Source organism: Perca fluviatilis, chromosome 19 (genome assembly GCF_010015445.1).
Source record: "Perca fluviatilis chromosome 19, GENO_Pfluv_1.0, whole genome shotgun sequence".
Classification (NCBI taxonomy): Eukaryota; Metazoa; Chordata; class Actinopteri; order Perciformes; family Percidae; genus Perca; species Perca fluviatilis.
In genome coordinates this window covers 15435158-15454800 of record NC_053130.1, presented here as the reverse complement: position 1 = coordinate 15454800, position 19643 = coordinate 15435158, and the positions used below count along the sequence as shown (strand labels likewise).

Genomic DNA, 19643 nt, shown 5'->3' with positions numbered 1-19643 from the left:
AAAAGTGGTAAAGGGGAAAAAAAAAAAAAAAAAAAAATGTTTTTGTGTTTTTAAAAAAAAAAAAAAACAACAACATGTTTTTAAAAAAAAAAAAAAAGCCCAATCAGCTTCAATACAATTTGAAACAACTTCATTTAGACAGTTTTTAATCTTCTATAAAGTTTAACGTTGCAGTGTGGTTCAATTGTAAATAGAGCTACAGCAGACGGATAAATCAGCCAGGCCGGTATTAGCTTTTTACAGACATATAGGTATCAGCGTATATGTTGGCCAATAAGTAATTCAAAATTGCAGTACAGAAATGCCAAACTAGGTCTGCCAATCCGATTTTTACAGCCTCAAAATTCCAGTATTGGGGCTATAATCCACAGATCTTGCTGCTATTCTTTTTTGTTGATGACAGCATTCCCTTTAAAGCCAAAGCTCTTTTTGTAGCTCTCAAAGTCACAGAAGCCTAACCTAGAGGCCACGGCAACTTTGATACTTCAGCTTTTTTCAGTACTCAAGTATCTAGTTGGCAGGCAATTGTTCAGCTGGCAGCTGATTGTCTTCCTTCACAGTGAAATGAAACTGAAGGAGGTACACGTTTTACTGCCCTGTGAAACCAAACACTGCAGTTCTAATTAAATAGTCTCAAAACAAGTGATTTTAATAATAAAATTCAAGTACAAATATATGTCACAAATTTGTCTTTAATTTCCTGTGTGGAATCACTAAAATGTATCATCATCTTAAGTGATTGTTAATGTATCAAGGTTATTGTATCTGAAGTAAATCATTCATGTCACCTGGCACTATCGTCAAGTCCAGTTTACCATGTAAAGACACGATCTGAGCTGAATGAAAGGCTGACTTAGTGTGACTGGAATAGATAGCCTCTAACCTGCACCATTGTCGCTCTAGACAATGCTGTTAACAGCACCCTGTCAGTCTGACAACATCTTTTCATTTGTGGTGGCTGGGGAGAAGAGGGAGGACACTATCACATCAGATCAGTGAACCTCTCAGACCTAGCCGCTCAAGTGTAGTTCACCACTCCAGCTGTAGCAAGGCATTCAGATGCATTCGTCTTTCCTTCCATTTGCGGTTCTGGCAGAGCCTCTCCTGAGTGTGGCAGTGAAATTATCTGTGTATGTGTGTTTTGTGTGTGTATGCACTTGCACTCATGTGTCTTGTGTGCCTGTGTGTGCAAACAAAGATAATTCAGCGTTCTGTTTGGGAATGCATACACGCTGTGTGCCAGAGTGCCAAATGATACCTTGTGAATGAGCAGAAGGGCCGCTGTGTCTGCTGCAGTCATTGGAAAGGAAACATGAATCTTTCTGTCTGTAGTCCATGTGCTTTGGGAGCAAGAGGCGGGCTACAGAAAGAGAAAGACAGAGTGGGAGCATTTAAAAGCCCACCTGTTCTTTGCCCAAAACTCATCCTCTTCCATCAGCGACCGTGTTTTATAAATCGGTCTAATCTGGAGGTAAATAAACTCTAAAGTGCAGCCCTTTCCATCACCCTTTGTTGGATCAGTGATAAAATATCTAAAATGTTTGTACAATTCCTTTTAAATGAATGTTCTTTGACTACAAAAAAGCCCTATATTGTGTTACCTTTTGTGAGGTTCTATTATTGTCTCTAGTTGTTTGTGTGTAATAGTAATACAAGTATCTTCTCTCACTCCTCTCTACAGGATTGGCCTTCTGCTTCTAGGAAAGCCTCTGGACAGAGAGAACACAGATCAGTACCGTCTGATTGTCACAGCCTCCGACGGCAACCCTGGAGGGGTGAGCTCACAACCCTCTTTATTAAACTATTGGCCTAAGCTCAAATAAGAGCTTCTCATACAAGCTTATTAGCTCGGATATTTGTCTCACTGAACCTTAGTGCTTCATTAGCCTGGAAAATTAAATAGTGTGTTTGAACTCGCAGACTTTAATGCCCCGTGATTTTGTCACAGATTCATAAAATCTGTGGTAGCACTACTTTTTTGTGCCAACCAATGTGACACCAGAATAATAAGGGTTGCCTGTTCATTCATTTCCATGTGGAAATTATATTTTTTATGATTTTGGTAATCTGTTGAGTTCCTTAGTAGAATTTCTTGACTGATTGATAAAAGCCATTGAAAAAAGGACTGCTGTGAATATAATTGTGTAGGGGGTGAGAGTTCTTTTTTGACACACACAATCAGGTCTGACATTCAGGTCTGTCAGTCTATTAATATTTTCCTTTTTTTAAACTTGTGATTGTCATTGTGTTCAGCTTTGAAATTACTAGGGCAATATAATAAATAAAACTATATATACTGTATATATAATACATTGTGAATAATTGCTCATATATTTAGTTGGTGTGCATTTTACCTACAGCTAGTTTGAGCTATCAAAGGAGTTTTTCTCCATAGATTTTGAATATTCACACATTGTTTTAAAAGGCCAAAGTATTGTACCATATCCAACATAATTTTAAAAACATGATGAGTTTATTTTAAGATAAGATAACAATTCTTTAGGCAAAATGCTAGAACATTTAATGCCCACATTTTTCAAACTGCACATCTCCAGTTTGTAAAGCAGGCTTAATGTTATAAATGTGTAGTATCATAGCCCAAGACATATGATAACCCTATTGACATTAATGTGACATCATTAGTTGTTTTTCAGACTTGAGAAACCTCTTTAAGAGCGACAGAAGAGATTATACATATACTCTTTTCATCTGAGTAGTACTAACGATAGTTACGTTATTGTGACTCCAGATTCTATGAGTAGAGGCGTAGCCCTATAAGGCTACGCTATGGGTTTATCCCTTTGCGCATGCGCAGTCGTGAAGATTTTCTTTCCCGCCCTTGCGTGCTGCACGGGCTTCAACTACGTCCGCAAATACTGTATAAAAACAGGGCGGACCCATTGCTCTGCTCCCAACATCAGCTTTTTCTTCAGCTAATGCAATAGGAGCAGGTGGCCCGAATCTTAAAGGGCTACGCCTATACTCATAGAATCTGGAGTTACAATAACGTAACTATCGTTCTATTGCCCTCTAAGGCTACGCTATGGGTTAGGGCGAAGCTGATGTAGTCAATGCCACCTGCAACAGATCCCACAAGTGGAACATAGACTAACTTATTTTCCCTTACTGTCACTTTCTCTCTCATGTGCCACCATTGCAACGACCTGCTTAGCTGGCTGAAGGCCCAAGCCGAGAATGCAGGTGTGCATGATCGATGAGGGAAATACATGATTGATAATTATGGGACGCCCGAGTTCCTCCCAGCCACCCAGAGTAGGGAGGGGGGGCAGAAGAAAACATAAAGCGGCACATATCGTGATTGTATAATAGTGACAACACATATACATATGTACATAATATATACAATTATACATACGACAGGGCCTCATTCGTTGTTGTGAGAGGATAGGACGGAGTGAGTCAGGGAGGGCTCAGACACATCGCGCAAATAGAATCGGATTAAAGGGCATGGGGATGCCCAAGAAGCCGCTGCACAGATTTCGGCGACTGACATGCCTCTGAACAGGGCTGTCAATGCAGACAGAGCCCGTGTAGAATGTGCCCGAATGCCCTGGGGGGGCACCGCCCCCTCCGTGTTATAGGCCTGGGTGATAGCCTCGCACAGCCAGTGAGACAGGCGTTGTTTCGACAGGGCCGCTCCTTGGGAGTGTTCCCTGTAGTGAACAAACAGCTGCTGTGTCCGCCTTATGTCCGCCGTGCGTAAAACATACTGTGATAACGCATGCACCGGGCACAATCTGTGGGAAGCCTCCTCCGCGTCGTTGTTATGAGGCGGGGGGAAAAAACCCTCGACCGAAAGGAATTTGTTTTTGGGTGTGAAGGAAGGGTTGGGCTGTAGGGTGGCTGCGCTCCCGTCCCCTCTGATTAAGAGACAGGACAGCGAGACTGACAGCGCACATAAGTCGCTAACCCGCTTGGCTGATGTCAGGGCAAGGAGTAGCGCCATTTTTAGAGACGGCAACCTGAGAGGGGCTTGTGCCAGGGGCTCGAAAGGGGGCTTCCCCAGAGCTCGGAGTACCAGGGCCAGATCCCATTGGGGCGTGAGAGAGCGCACGGCGGGTTTCTGCCGTCTGACCCCTTTCAAAAAACGTTTTACTAGGGGGTGCGCAAAAAACGTTCTCTCTGAAATGGCCGCCGCGTAGGCTTTGACCGTGGATGGAGCCAAGTTGTTATCTACCAGTGTTTGGAGATAAGTCAGTACGAGGGGCAGGGGGCACAATATGGGGTCTGATTCCCTCTCCGTGCACCAGCGCTGGAAAGCAGACCAACGCGGCACGTAACACGCTGTTGTAGAGGGAGCTCTTGCGCTCTGAATGGGGCGCACCACGGCAGGGGGCAAGCCTAACCTCTGCAAGCGTTCCCGCTCAGCAGCCAGCCCCACAGTCGCTGGGTTATCACCGGGGGGTGGGCTATCGCGCCGTCCAGCTGTGACAGCTGTGGCCTTCCTCCTGGATGCGTTCCAGGAGATGAGGGATCAGAGGCACCGGGGGGAAAGCGTATAGGAGGGTTCTGGGCCAGGGATGGTGGGAGAAAACTTCCGCGCCCAGGGGTGGGTTGTCTTGTGAGCTCAAGGAAAACCACAGAGCGCACTGTGTGTTTTCTCGTGAGGCGAACAGGTCCACCTCCGCTTCCCCGAACCTACTCCACAGCTTCCGAACGATAGTGGAATTCAATTTCCACTCGTTGTGAGAGGGTCTCCCCCTCGACATTAGGTCTGCCGCCCGGTTTAGTATCCCGGGGATGTGGACGGCCCTGAGGGACAGCAGATGACTGTGAGACCACAGCAGGAGGCTCCTGGCTATTTCCAATAGCCAGGCCAAGCGTACGCCACCCTGGCGATTTATGACTGGCGCCCTCAGTTTCCCTGGCTGAGAGAGCCTCCTCCACGAATGGCCGAAGCTCCATGAAGCGTGGCCAGAGTGGAGCCCGTTTGGACGGCGGCTCCTGAGAGTAAATGTCACCGCTCAGGAGGCTGCGAGAGGGGGCTGGAGGCTCCGCTGGAAGAGCTATGCCCCTCTGGTCCGCCGCCCTTTTTATGATCTCCGGTCCATAAAAAGAGGCTTGGTGGTGGAGGGTGGAGCCACCCGTGGCAGAGGGGAAGACCGCTGAGGCGGTGCCCCTGGCCGTTCTGGAGACTGGGAGAGCCGTAGCGGAAAGGCATCGATCCCTGTCTCCAGATCCAGTCCTTCCAGTGAGGAGGAAGGAAACCCGGTGAGTCGTCGTTCGGGGGAGACGAGTCATCGGACTCGTGCCCGTCGAAGACGCCCTCTTCCAGCGGTTCCAGGGTCCGCCCGCCGTTGAAGCTCTTTAGAAGGCAGGCGGGCGCAGAATGGGCAGGAGGCGTCGGAGGTGAGAGCTTTGCCGGCGTGAGAGGCACCGAGGCAGGTCTTGGAGCGGGGGTGGAGGTCCGGCGAGAGGATGTAGCAGGCCTTGCAGGAGGGGCAGAGGCGGACGCCGCTGGAGCTGGTAGTCTTCATAACCTTCTTCATAACTGCTCTTGCTTGAAGAAAAAGTGGGAGGAGCAGAGCAACGGGTCCGCCCTGTTTTTATACAGTATTTGCGGACGTAGTTGAAGCCCGTGCAGCACGCAAGGGCGGGAAAGAAAATCTTCACGACTGCGCATGCGCGAAGGGATAAACCCATAGCGTAGCCTTAGAGTGCGAAGCCTATAGTAGTTGGGACTTTTGAGTGTATACATACACTCAAAAGTGTCTCAAAAGCTGTCTCTGTAACTTAGCCTTGAGAAACAGCAGACACTATAACTGAAAGGGAATGCTTGCTGCTCCGTCTCCCACCGAGAGCTGATAATCATATAAACTGTCTTAATTTAATTAGACTTCACCTCGGTTGTCTCAGTTTTCACAGCTGCCTCTCCTCCAAGCAGAGGTGAGATGTGGTTTCCTTTTTAAGATGCTGTGTGTGATAGGTAATGGACATTAGCTGATGAGCTGTCACAGGAGTAATGTTGATTGCCCCCCTCTCACCTGCGCACGCATAAACACACATTTTATGCGTTGGCACACTATGCGTGTTAGTCAAGTGGAGCTGTATAAGAAGCATATAGGCTGCCGGTGTGCCCCAGAATTTGTGAGTGTCCCAGAACTGTAGGAGTGCAGGGGAGACAGTTAGAGTGGGAGGGACAGATGAGATGGACAGTGACAGGGTCAGAGAAAAAAGAGCAAATAAATAAAGTGTTTACGGTGGGGCTTCACCTCACAGAATGAGGTAACAACAAGCTGGTGCTCTTTGTCCTAATATTAATGGACAGATTGTACAAGCCGACACCCTTTACCTGTATTGTGTGTGTGTGTGTGTGTGTGTGTGTGTGTGTGTGTGTGTGTGTGTGTGTGTGTGTGTGTGTGTGTGTGTGTGTGTGTGTGTGTGTGTGTGTGTGTGTGTGTGTGAGTGAAACGTCTCATCCACAGAGTAAATTACTGGTTGACTCGTGTGGGCTAAATGTCACAGCTAGAAAGAATTGCTGTCACAACAGGAAGGAAGTTGCATGACTGAGAGGGGTAAAGAGTTGCGGGAGGGTGGAGGTGAGGGACTCATTCAGCGATACAAAGTGCTGCGCAAAAGGCTGGAGACAGGGAAACAGTCAAAGTAAGCACAGGAGGAGGGCACAGTAAGGGGAAAGTGAAAGAGAAAATAAGGGGGACACCAGGGATTCGGATGTGTAATTAGTACTGAACTTTGGTAACCATAGGAACCTGAAAGAAGGAGAGAGGCAAGCTATTTAAGTATAGTCAAAATCTGCACACACAGACTTTTTTCATAATACTTGTTGAGGTTTAACTCTTACAAGTGCATAACACAAAATTAATAATAATAACTTTATTTGTATAGCACCTTTAAAAAACTGAGTACTTATATTGCAAATATTCACTATTTGTCTACTTTTGGGGGAGTAATCAATGACTACTAAACTACGCTATTTGTTACTGTCCTACTGACCAATTCAAAATGTGTATTCTTAACAGTGCACTCTGTAATCATAAGTGCCAAGCAGACTCAGATCCCAAAAAGGCTGGATAAAGCTGTTTTTTCTTGCCCTCAGAGGAGGGACTACATAGCAGTCTGATTATATCAGTCCCTCCAACTTTGTGATAAGTGATAACTTCTGGTCAGGGTTATCACTTGAAAGAAAAGCAGCATCAGCCACCTTTGGATCTTTCAGACAGTGAGGACAGAAGAGAAGACATCACAGAGCCCAATTTATTTAATGTTAAATAAATAGTAGCAGCTCATTAATCACGCTCCTGGCCGTCTAGGTAGGATTTTTGGCTTTCATAAGAACACCCACGCCAGGATAGAGACGCTATTTCGCTTTGGGTCTTTTGAAAATAAGTAGATCCCATCACCACACTGATGGTAAGCTGTGTCCTCTTGTATTTTAGTAGTGATAGAGAGGCTAAAAAGGCATGAAGTGGGCGCCTGGGTAGCTCACCTGGTAGAGGGTGCGCCCATATACAGAGGCTTAGTCCTTGATGCGGTGATCGCAGGTTCGATTCTGACCTGCGGCCCTTTGCTGCATGTCGTTCTCTTTTTATCGCCCCTTTCACGTCTAAAGCTGCCCTATCTAATAAAGGCCTAAAATGCCACTTAAAAAATTAGGCATGAAGTGTGATGGTTTTTAGCATGGGTTGCCATGTGAAGTCGTTCGTGAAAGGAAAGATTATGTACATCTCAGAAGCTACAACAAAGAAAACAACAATGGTGGAGGAATTCCCGACAGACAGTGAGATGAAGGTGACATTAACTAGGTCATTTCCTTCGTGACATTGCTGCTGAGTGTCTCATCTGCCAGGGCAACTTCAAACAGCTGTCTTATGGGAAGTATTTTTTCTTGCAAGGGCCAACTCCTCCCACAACCCACCCATGCTTCCTCCCCCAGAGGAGACCATTTACACCTTTATTTGCATACAGCTTTGTCCCAGTGCACTGAGTGTTCATAGATTGTGCATATTCAGCCATTTTTTGTGGATTTATGGAAGTGCTCTAGGTGTGTGTACTGTGTCATTGTTTGAAGGTTAACGGCAGCACATTGCTACACACTGACCCTGCAAATGAGTGAACACCTCAAATGACGCTTGGGGGAATTTGCTTTGCCCAATGAGCTTCGAGATCAAACAAACCCTGAACATTATACAAAACACATAAACATAATTGAATTTACTGTAACAGTAAAATATAATCTACAACTATGACATGCTCTAATGCCATACAGTGCCAGTGTTGATATACTGTAAATGTATTCAGTAACTGAATTCTGCATCATTCGCGTCTTGAACCTTTGCTCTAAAAGTAAAAGCATATAATCTGACGAAGGAAGATGTGAAGGATCCAATTTCATGCTTTTATGCCCCAAATACCGGGCCCCTCAATCTTCCAACTTTTACAGCTTTGTCTTTATAACTACCATCAAGAATGCAGAAGGTCAATACAACCTGGCACTATGTTTTTCTGCAAAAAAAGCATTACTGTTGGCATTCAAATTCCACTTAATATCAGTAATAGTACATAAGTGCTTTTAGGCGTTTTCCTCCACGCATTTAATAGTTTTAATATTCACTTTTACAGGGGTTGTGACACTGTCTATGTTGATGTCATTGGTATGACATTAATTACTATTCTGTGTCAACAAGACTAAGAGCCCTTCAGCAGCTCTGTGAGTATGTACTGGATGGAGCAAGTATTGTTCGAAATTAAATTTCAAGAAGATGCGTGATGATAAACCAGGGGATTGCCAAAGTTGTTAAAATTCATCCTGGAACTATGAATGTCTGTACAAAATGTCCTGGCAATCCATCCAATAGATCAAGATATTATCTGATCTCATTCCCATTAGGTGAAATGCTAACAAAAGCTTTATCATCTTATCATTGGCAGAAAGTGTCAACAGGAAGAGTGACAATGGCCTTCTTTTGACTGCATAGTTTAACTACAGTATCGGTTGCAGTGTTATATTATATGTTAACTGTAACAATATATAATTGACTGAGTTATTGTTTTTGCCTGTGGACTTCAGGAACAAAAGCTGCCAGGATAGTGACAGCTGATGGGGATCTCAGTAAAATACAAATAAACCAGCACCAACTACCATAACTGATTGTAAATCTGCCTATACAGTTATAAATAATGATGAGAAATCAACTAACAGTATGAACACATAATGAACTGGTTATAAATATGATTTGGATGTTCTACCAGATCTACCAAGCTCCTATTGTACACATTTACAACTGTGGTTGTTTTAAATAGACTTTTTTCTCTCTCACAACTAAAAAGCAAAAGTAATTTGACCAACAACATTTGAAAACACTTTTTACATTCATGGTACAACTATTGTTTCAAGTGATTCTGCTTTTTATGTCATGGGATCATTTTTGAACATTTACCACCCTAAACAAGGAATTATTCATGAGTCTTATTTGTGCTCTTTGCAAAGTTTTCTATAGCATATTATAGCTTGGTGGGCCCATAAATATTGCCTATTCATGTATGACTACTGTTCTACTGTTGTCTTTTGTTAACCAATTTAAAAAAAAAAGCTGGGTATGTTTTCAAGCATTATGAAAGGTTATGTTTCCACTCAAAAGTACTTCTAAAAATCACTATTTAGCTAGTCAACCTTGTTTCATTGTAATGCTTCTACAATTATTACTTGAGAATGAGAATTTACGTCATCACATAAATTATTTTTAAAAACGTTGGCTCCACATTTTAGCCAAATCTATTATTCAAATGTTTTTTTTGTGGTTTATGCTGTGTTTATGGTCTTTGTATTATAAAAATGCAATAAAAAGGAACAGTAAATAACATTGGTATTTATTGTGCTCTTTATTTTTCTTTCTTTAGACATCCACTACTACTGTGAACATAGTCGTCACTGATGTCAATGATAATGACCCTAAGTTTGACCTCACCATACTCAAGAATTTTACTGTCCAAGAAGAAGAGGCCAATTTGTTTGTAGGACAAGTCAGGGTAAGTGAGATGTCTTGTTGTTCTTTTGGAGCTGAAAAGCTGCTGTTTCACCAACATCCAAATATCACTCCTTTTTAAGCCCTCTACGGTAGATCAAATGTGTTTTTTCGGCTGTTGTATATCCACATGTCCTTCCTCATAAATTGTACTGAATACATGAGAACTGAGTCACAACTGTGCCTTAGTTCTCATTATTGTTGTCCATTAAAGGTCCCATGACATTGGACTCTTTAGATGCTTTTATATAGGCCTTAGTGGTCCCCTAATACTGTATCTGAAGTCTCTTTCCCGAAATTCAGCCTTGATGTAGAATTACAGCCACTAGAGCCAGTCCCACAATGAGCTTTCCTTAATATGTGCCATCTCTGTGTCTGCAGTAAGGCATGGATACCCAACCCGAGGCCGACGGGTCCCGACGGGTCCCGACGGTACCCGACGGGCCGGGCCGGGTTCTGACAGATATTTAGAAATTATGGTCGGGGTCGGGTCGAGCTCGGTCACATCAGCGCGATAAGGAATTTGTTGTAAAATGGTGCTGTGGCTCCTTTTAAGAGAGCTCTGTGCGTGTGGGTTTGTGTGTGTGAGTGTGTGTGGTAAGTGGGCAGAAAAGAGATAGTGTAGAATGATAATTGTAGATGCAACCGGAGCAGAGTTAGTGGTTATTCATGTTAAAACGTCGGCCCTGGAGGTAATGAGTCTCCCCTGGTTTTCTGATCACAGTCGGAAACGAAGCGATCAGGAAAGGTTAACCCATTGAACATTTTAACAGCTTATTAACGTGCGCTTGTTGCCCCGTATGCGCTGATGCGCTCATCTGTTGACATTTCCGAATGCCTTCCTACAGTTGCTTAATAAAAAAGGGCTTTCCACACAAACAAACGTAGCCTACATGTGTCATTAGTATGAGAGGAAAAAGATGAGATTTTAACGGTGTCGGGCTCGGGTCGGGCTCGGACAGAAAAATGCGGCCCGATCCGGTCTCTAGTCTGCAGCCATTGAGGAGGAGAGGGGGGGGGGCAATGTGGAGGATGGGGGTGAGGCCTTGACCAACTGCCACTTTGCTCGTTTGAAAGCCAAGATGTCTCTCTCTCATGGGTGGGCCAAATTCTCTGGGTGGGCAAAGCAGAGAAAGGGGAGGTAACCTTGCTCCTTATGACCTCATAAGGAGAAGATTCCTGATTGGCCCATCTGAGCTTTCATTTTCTCAAAGGCAGAGCAGGATACCCAGGGCTCGGTTTAAATCTGTCGCCATTTCTAGCCAGTGGGGGACCATCGGCAGGCTGGGGGAATGCATATTAATGTTAAAAAAACTCATAAAGTGAAAAATTGCATGCCTTGGGACCTTTAAAATATGACCTGGCATTTTCCAACATGGTCAATGTTGTTGGATAGATTTGTCACCCAGAGCTGCATCCCTGTTGACTGGCTTGGTTCAGCACCACTGAGCAGCCAGACTTTTCTAATTACATTTGTAGATTAATTGGCCTGATGTTTGTCAGTGGATTAATCATGAAATAATGGCAGGAGACATCATCTGCACATACACTACAATGCCTACAAAGTGGAAGATGAAGAAAGGGGTCTAGGTTTTGCATTGCCTCAATCCCCACATATCCTCCCAAGTCACTGTTTTTAAAACATTTGAAACTCAATACAGTTTAGAGCAAAAAGCTGTTTCAAAACAGGCAATCAGGAGACATTCAAGGGGTTTATCAGGGGGGTTTGGCGATATTACAAAATCAGTCTATATCTGTATATAAAAAAAAACATTTTGTCTAAGTCTAAGACATGTGAAGGAAGCTTGCTGTTTGAATAAGGTAAAGCTGACTCACAAGTCTTTCCTCACAAATGCAGTCAGCAGCTACTGTAGATTAGGGCTTAGCCCACCCCACTGTCTCTCTTTCTGTCCTGCCTCGGAAGGTTTTCTCAGCTGGCATCTTGCCAACTTGAGCTGAGGCTGTGCCTTTGTGACTGGAAAAGTACATTAAAGTACTTAGCTGAACACAATCCTGCTCTCCATGCACATGCACATAGTGATGGTACAGCTTAGCCTGTTGTAGCTGATCAACAAGGGATGGAGCCTTTTTTTATACAACACTTTCATAAAAAACGTAGGTGATAAGAACAATCTCTCAAACACAAGTTTTATATTGTAGACACAAATTTTTGAATATAATGATCCTCCAATAGATTAGATAACATGACAACACCATGAGTTGGACATGTCATTTTCACCTTTTTGTCACATACAATTTTTCATGGTTGACTACAAACACCCTCCTTTTGTCCTGCTTGTTATGCTGCATTTAGGCACAATCCTGCAAGACTGTAAGATTCCTCACCGTAGCTATGCAGACGACACGCAGATTTTCTTTGCTCATAATACTGCTCATATAGACTTATTGGGTCAGTGCTTAGAACAAGTAAAAAAGTGAATGTAATTTCAGTTACAGGACAAAACAGAGATACCATTTCTATTTCTTGTAGAGAACTATTTCAAAAACCCAAAAGTCCTTTTGTCCTCTAGAACACAGCAAGAATTAGAGGTTCCACATCCTCATTCATGCTTCATCTCATGCTGGATGGACTGTTGCTGTAGTCTGTTATCTGGTCTTTCAACCAATAAACTGTAGCTAGAGTCAGGAGAATTAAGCACATTATGCCTCCTCTTAAGTCTTTAAGTCATTTTTTGCAACTTTCACTGTCTCCCGCAACTTCATTGCAACAAACATACAAAAGACATCGCAACTTTTATCGCAATTTTTTACCAAAGCTCCTGCAAAATCGGGCAAAACCGCAACAATCTAAATAAAAGGCCGCAAAATCCTGGAGGGACTGCTTTATACTGGCTTCCATAATAGATTATTATATACATATATAGATATTTTAGAGCTGCTTTTATTTTAAAAATCACTTTATGACTTATGTCATGAATATGTTTCTGAAAAGCTTAAAGAATATAAATCCAGTATGTCCCTTAGATCTTTAGGATCAGTCATCCAGCAGTGCCTAGAGTCAGAAGCAAATGTGATGAAGCTGTTTTACTTTCTATCCTTCTCACTGATAACTTGCCAATATTCTTAAAGGTCCCATGACATGGTGCGCTTTGGATGCTTTTATATAGACCTTAGTGGTCCCCTAATACTGTATCTGAAGTCTCTTTCCCGATATTCAGCTTTGGTGCAGAATTACAGCCACTAGAGCCAGTCCCACAATGAGCTTTCCTTAATATGTGCCATTTCTGTGTCTGTAGCTATTGAGGAGGAGAGAGGGGGGGCAATGTGGAGGGTGGGGGTGTGGCCTTGACCAACTGCCACTTTGCTCGTTTGAAAGCCATGATGTCTCTCTGTCATGGCCAAATTCTCTGGGCGGGCAAAGCAGAGAAAAGGGAGGAAACCTTGCTCCTTATGACCTCATAAGGAGCAAGATTCCAGATCGACCCATCTGAGCTTTCATTTTCTCAAAAGCAGAGCAGGATACCCAGGGCTTGGTTTACACCTATCGCCATTTCTAGCCACTGGGGGAACGCATATTAATGGTAAAAAACCTCATAAAGTGAATTTTTCATGCCATGAGACCTTTAAATAACAAAACACAAAAACCAATTGCCCTTCGTAGACAAATAAAAGTTGAAAGTTGAGTTGAACTTTAGCCTCTTTCAAATCTAAATTGAAAGCTATGCTTTCCTCTGCCTTCATAAGATTAATTTATGACTACATTAAAACTTTTCTATGAGTACACAATCCCTTTGTCTGGAATTAATTTTAACTTTACTTCATTTATTCTATTTTCATTGACATTGTTGTTTTAATGGATTGTTATTCCTTTTGTGAAGCGCTTTGAGTTGCAACGGTTTAAAAGGTGAAAGTGAAAAGGGTGTGTCTTTTTATTAAATCAGAAATACTTTGGCTAAAATGACAACTTCAGATTTCATGAAACATTATAAGCTAAACAATTATCACAGTTTAAGGTGGGTGTATATATACACACCCACACATTCATGGTTGAGAGACATTTTCCTCATTTAGCATGCAAGGAGCACATTCTTGCATTTTAAGAGATCATGCTTATGACACAGTATCTGTAACATAGATACGTGTTTTTGTAATAGGTTGTGAAGTGTTACTGTTGCTAAGATTTTTTGTGAAGTTGCAAGAAAGGTGTAAGGGCGAGTACTCATACTCATAGCTCTAGGCTCTTGGTTTAATAAATTACTCCATTTCAGCCATAAAGACATGTTACATTTACAGGCATTTTCCACTAGGCCTCGTAGACACTCGTAGCCTTTCCTCATTAGCACCACCTCTGTTCAGGAGAAGACTGCAACTAGTGTCGCGACTACCACGTGCGAGTATAAACAGTTACGGCGCTCCCGTGATGTCACATTTGCATTTGTAGTGGAAGGTAGATAGTAGTTTAATAAACATGTAATTGTTCTGTAAAGTACTTGTAGAGACAATAAAATCTGTGAGTTGGGCAGCAACACAGACGCTCCCGGTGTGGTATGGCGCATGGCGGAGGACGGAACAAAACTGGAACACAACCGGAATGCAGCAGAGACGCGACCAGTGGAAACTCATTAAGTCATTCACAAGCTTCACAGACAGTCAAGAAGGATACAATATAGATATTTAGACGGACTTTATCTATTTAGCAGACTCTACAATCTATTGTTGAATATTACATCTGTCGAATTTGTACACTGGGAGACACAGACACCTCCATGTGCCAATGGTGAAAGAGAAAATGGGAAAAGCAAAAGATTGTGGAGCCAGAGCATTGTTACTTTAAGTATACCACTTCACTATTTTTCTGTTTCATCAACCGGCCTGATAGGCTGACAATAGCTCTCTTTCTATGGCTCTCAATAAAGTCTTGTGATATGGAGATTTGTTTAGAACATTTGTGTGCAAGTGCATGTCTGTTACAAGTTACGCTTATTTACCAGAAAAGTAGCCTGCAGCTCACTGTCACACAACACTAACTAAAAGTCAAGTGACATGGATTGATGAGATCATACAGACTGCTTGAATTAAGCTGCTATTTGTGTCCACTCAGTTATTTCACATTTAATTGTCATGTGTTACTGTAAAATCTGTTATTCCTGTTGTGCCTTGAATTTCCCTGCACAGAGAGAGAGAGTAATGTTGCAGTCAACCACAAGGCTTCAAGCAATTGCAAACGGTGAAGATGACTGCAGTGCAAATGCATAATGCTATTAAGCTGATTAATGCTAGCCCAGAAGTGTTACAGTAATTGGAACCAGTTCCCACCTGTTCTTATTTTACACACACTCACTGAGACTGGAGAGAATTTACTGGGTTATCACAATTGACAGTATTGCAGGTTGCTAATAGAGTCATTTGTTCTGTGACTGACAAATCCTACACCATACAAGCCCATTCTGTTTGCTCACAGCAGGGAGCCATAATCTGATCATGCAGATGACCGGAGGAAAAATCGAGTAGCATTCCTGTCAGACACATCATGGAAGCATCATGTAGAATTGTTGCTAATTGGAGAGGCTGTTGAAGGTAGTGCCAGTCATTTTCCACTAAGCAGATTCCTTGATAAAGTGAGTTTGATGGTTGTATCTCGCTCATAACTGAAGACATTAGAATGCATTTCTGTAATGCATTTCACTTGGTTAACACACATACAGATGTCACACCTTTTTGTTTGGTTTTGAAAAGGAAGAGACAAATACTGTGCCCAGGGTGTAGCGAGACATCAATCTGCCTACAGTGTAAGTGGGCAATTCAAACTAAATGTTAGGTGTCAGCATTATCCATCCAAAGCAAGATGAAAATGCTCATTTTGTAAATGCAACAAGTGAAAAGAAACACTGGACTTGCAGGCAGGCAGCACACAATACATAATAAATTACTGCTTAACAAAACAAAGTCCTATTATATTATCTTTGGTACTAGACAAAAACTCAAATCAAAATCTGGTTCCTGTGTAATAACCTGTTATGATGGCTCTTCTCTGCATAAAGATGATAAGATTAAATATCTGGGTGTATTGCTTGACACTGAACTCTCATTCAAATTACACATCGAGCAAGTGTTATGTAAAGTGAATCAATGTTTTATATCGAGCTCGGAATTGCTTTACGCGCAGTGTTCGTTTAAAACTTGCCTCTCAACTTATACTTCCAATGATTGACTATTGTGATGTTGTATATCAAAATGCATTTAACTCAGACCTTGTTCCACTTAACACAGTATATAATAGACTTTGTAGATTTGTTCTTGGATGTCCTTATCTCACTCATCACTGTATAATGTATAATGCACTTAATTGGCCATCTTTAAGTAATAGAAGACACACTCACTGGCTCCAACCTATATTTAAATGTATTTCTTTCAATTGTCCTACTTATTTAAAACAGTATCTTGTACCTTATACGTCAAACTATGAGGTTCGGCACTCTACTCAACTCTGCACTCTACTCAACTCTACTTCTCTGTCCCTCGAGTTAAAAAAAACAATTGGCAAAAGAGCTTTTAAGTTTAAGGCTCCAGCAGATTGGAATAATCTATCTGTGTAAATAAGATCAATTTCTTCACTTTTAACATGCCCTGTCTGCTCACTTTAAGATAAACTGTCTGTGTTATTAAAGATGCATGTTATTTTTATAGCGACTGTTTATACCTAATGTTTATATTTGTTTGTAGTTTGATATTTACTCCTACTCTACTGTTTACTTATTTACTTACTATTGGCGATTTTGGCCTTGTGGTGGTTGTAATGTATTGATGAATTTATGCAGGTGTTGGTTTTATTTTATTTATTTTTTTGTTTTGTTTAGATTTTTCACTTCTCTGTTGTTATGTAATTATTATGTTATATGTTGGGACCCCCTCGAAAACGAGATGATACATCTCGAGGGGTTAATCCTAATAAACAAATTTGAACACACAAAGTAGACACTTTTCAGGTACTATATATTAGAGTGGGCCTGTTTTTTGTGATTAACAATTTGTATTCATTTTTAACACAACACACAAAACATAAAATTTTTGCAACATGAACATACCATCTTTTTGTTTTGCAAAGGCTTAATGCTAAAGTTAAATTTTTACGCTTGGCTTTTTTTATTTGTCAGGCACTGTGTAAAACAAATTAGGGTTAGCTTTTAGCCACCGTATGTGTACGTTGTGTATCCTCCTCCCTCGTTCACTGTTGGTCTTTTTTCCCTCTTTTTGCTGCCTTGTCCTTACTTGCACTGAAGTTGATAAAATATTGCCAAACAGACAGAGAAGAAATGGGGCGTGATGTCCCTCAATCTTCTTTTTTCTCTTCCCCTTCCTCTCTCTGTCTCTCTCTCAATTACAACAAAGAATTACCACCACACAGGAGACTGTTGGAGTATGAACAGACACACACACACACACACACCCACACACACACACACACACAAAATACACATATATTTGCCTACGTTATATAAACAAACATAGGCATAATAATGACCTGTCATATCCACACAGGAATTACGATTTGTAGCAGATAACGTATTCTGCACTGCCGGATCATCACAGAGTAGTACCATATGCCTCTCCTGAGATCATTTCTCTGACCATTTATTTTTTCAGTTTTTATTGTACTCTTTTTATTTAAAGAATGTACTTTATGCTTTTAAAGGGGGATTGAGTATTTAAGGATTTCCTGTTGATAGAATGTAGAGGTTGCATGAAAAGGGCTCTGGCCTTTTTGAACTCACAAATGATTACTAATGACTCTGTGACAAAAACTATAATATCAATATGAAGAACAGGAAATGGGACACAAACGTATGACAGTTGTTTCTTCTCATTTTCAGCACTCTAGCTTACATGGCTTTGTGCTTGAAGCCTCTGTAAATCTGTAAGGCGTTAAGATAAAGTCAGACTCGAATGGATCATGTGGATCGTGTACTGCAATGGAGCACATTAAACTCACAACAGCTAATTGCTTTACGCGCAGTGTTCGTTTAAAACTTGCCTCTCAACTTATACTTCCAATGATTGACTATTGTGATGTTGTATATCAAAATGCATTTAACTCAGACCTTGTTCCACTTAACACAGTATATAATAGACTTTGTAGATTTGTTCTTGGATGTCCTTATCTCACTCATCACTGTATAATGTATAATGCACTTAATTGGCCATCTTTAAGTAATAGAAGACACACTCACTGGCTCCAACCTATATTTAAATGTATTTCTTTCAATTGTCCTACTTATTTAAAACAGTATCTTGTACCTTATACGTCAAACTATGACGGGATTGAGTATTTAAGGATTTCCTGTTGATAGAATGTAGAGGTTGCATGAAAAGGGCTCTGGCCTTTTTGAACTCACAAATGATTACTAATGACTCTGTGACAAAAACTATAATATCAATATGAAGAACAGGAAATGGGACACAAATGTATGACAGTTTTTTCTTCTCATTTTCAGCACTCTAGCTTACATGGCTTTGTGCTTGAAGCCTCTGTAAATATGTAAGGCGTTAAGATAAAGTCAGACTCGAATGGATCATGTGGATCGTGTACTGCAATGGAGCACATTAAACTCACAACAGCTAATTCCTTTACGCGCAGTGTTCGTTTAAAACTTGCCTCTCAAAGTCAGACTCGAATGGATCATGTGGATCGTGTTCTGCAATGGAGCACATTAAACTCACAACAGCTAAGGGGAAAAATGTGTTATTACTATGCTGTGTATTGGTGAATATTTCTCTCTTCTGGTGTTTCCCAAAGGTTGATAGTTTACTTCAGCGGCATCGGGAGGGAAAGGGAGATTATTGATGACATTTCATTTAGCGAGTCCACTTACTCACTGTTTTTTCTACATACGCAGTCTCTCAGTCCACTGTAAGATATTGGCCATTGCAACGTTTGCTGGCAATTATGCTTCCCTCTAATCATCCAGGCTATATTTTATGCTGTGTCTCACCGGCGCGTTGGCATTGACCACTACTCAAACATGTGCAGATATGCCGGTGCAATGAATTATGGTCATTGTAGTTCACTTACTTGCTTTCGGAGCTTGGCAGCATTAAATGGTGATTGGTTGAAAACTACTACAGCAAACATGCATTTTTAAATCATATAATAAGTATAACCATAATGCAGACCTCTACTCATTTTCTTTCTCCCCAGGCTACGGATCCAGATGCAGGGGTTAATGGCCAGGTGCGCTATCGGATCGTGAATCATCCAGACTTGTTTATAATCAGTGCTAACGGCAGCATCTACACAAGAGTGCCTCTTGACCGGGAGCTTAGGAGTCAGTATGAGCTGGTGGTAGAGGCCTCAGATGGAGCAGTGGATCCACGGCGGACCGCCCTTACCCTCTCAATCCAGATTACGGATATCGATGACAACAGCCCAGTCTTCTCCCAGCAGACGTATACGGTGAATGTACCTGAGAACAGCCCTGTGGGAACTGTGATCCTAAAGCTAAACGTAAGTTCTTGTGTGTTTATTGCCAAAAAGAAATGTCTGTCTCCATCCTTAAATGTCTCCTGTCTTCCTTTATATAATGTAGCACAGGTGCTTGAAACAATAGTTTTAATAACAGGCTTTTGCTGTAGCATCTTTTAACTTTTAACAGGTAAATTAGTGTTTAAATGTCAAATGCT

The 19643-nt window shown here is 41.8% G+C and overlaps 1 protein-coding gene across 8 annotated transcripts in view; it reads left to right on the top strand.

Moving 5' to 3' along the window:
- Positions 1 to 19643, top strand: part of pcdh15a (protocadherin-related 15a) — a 231131-nt gene that overhangs the window by 148152 nt on the left and 63336 nt on the right. For all 8 annotated transcript variants that reach the window (XM_039783228.1, XM_039783227.1, XM_039783223.1 and 5 more), the window contains 3 exons: positions 1682 to 1775; positions 9880 to 10008; positions 19162 to 19467. In XM_039783228.1, coding sequence (XP_039639162.1) covers positions 1682 to 1775; positions 9880 to 10008; positions 19162 to 19467 — 529 coding nt within the window. The remainder of the gene's footprint in view (positions 1 to 1681; positions 1776 to 9879; positions 10009 to 19161; positions 19468 to 19643) is intronic.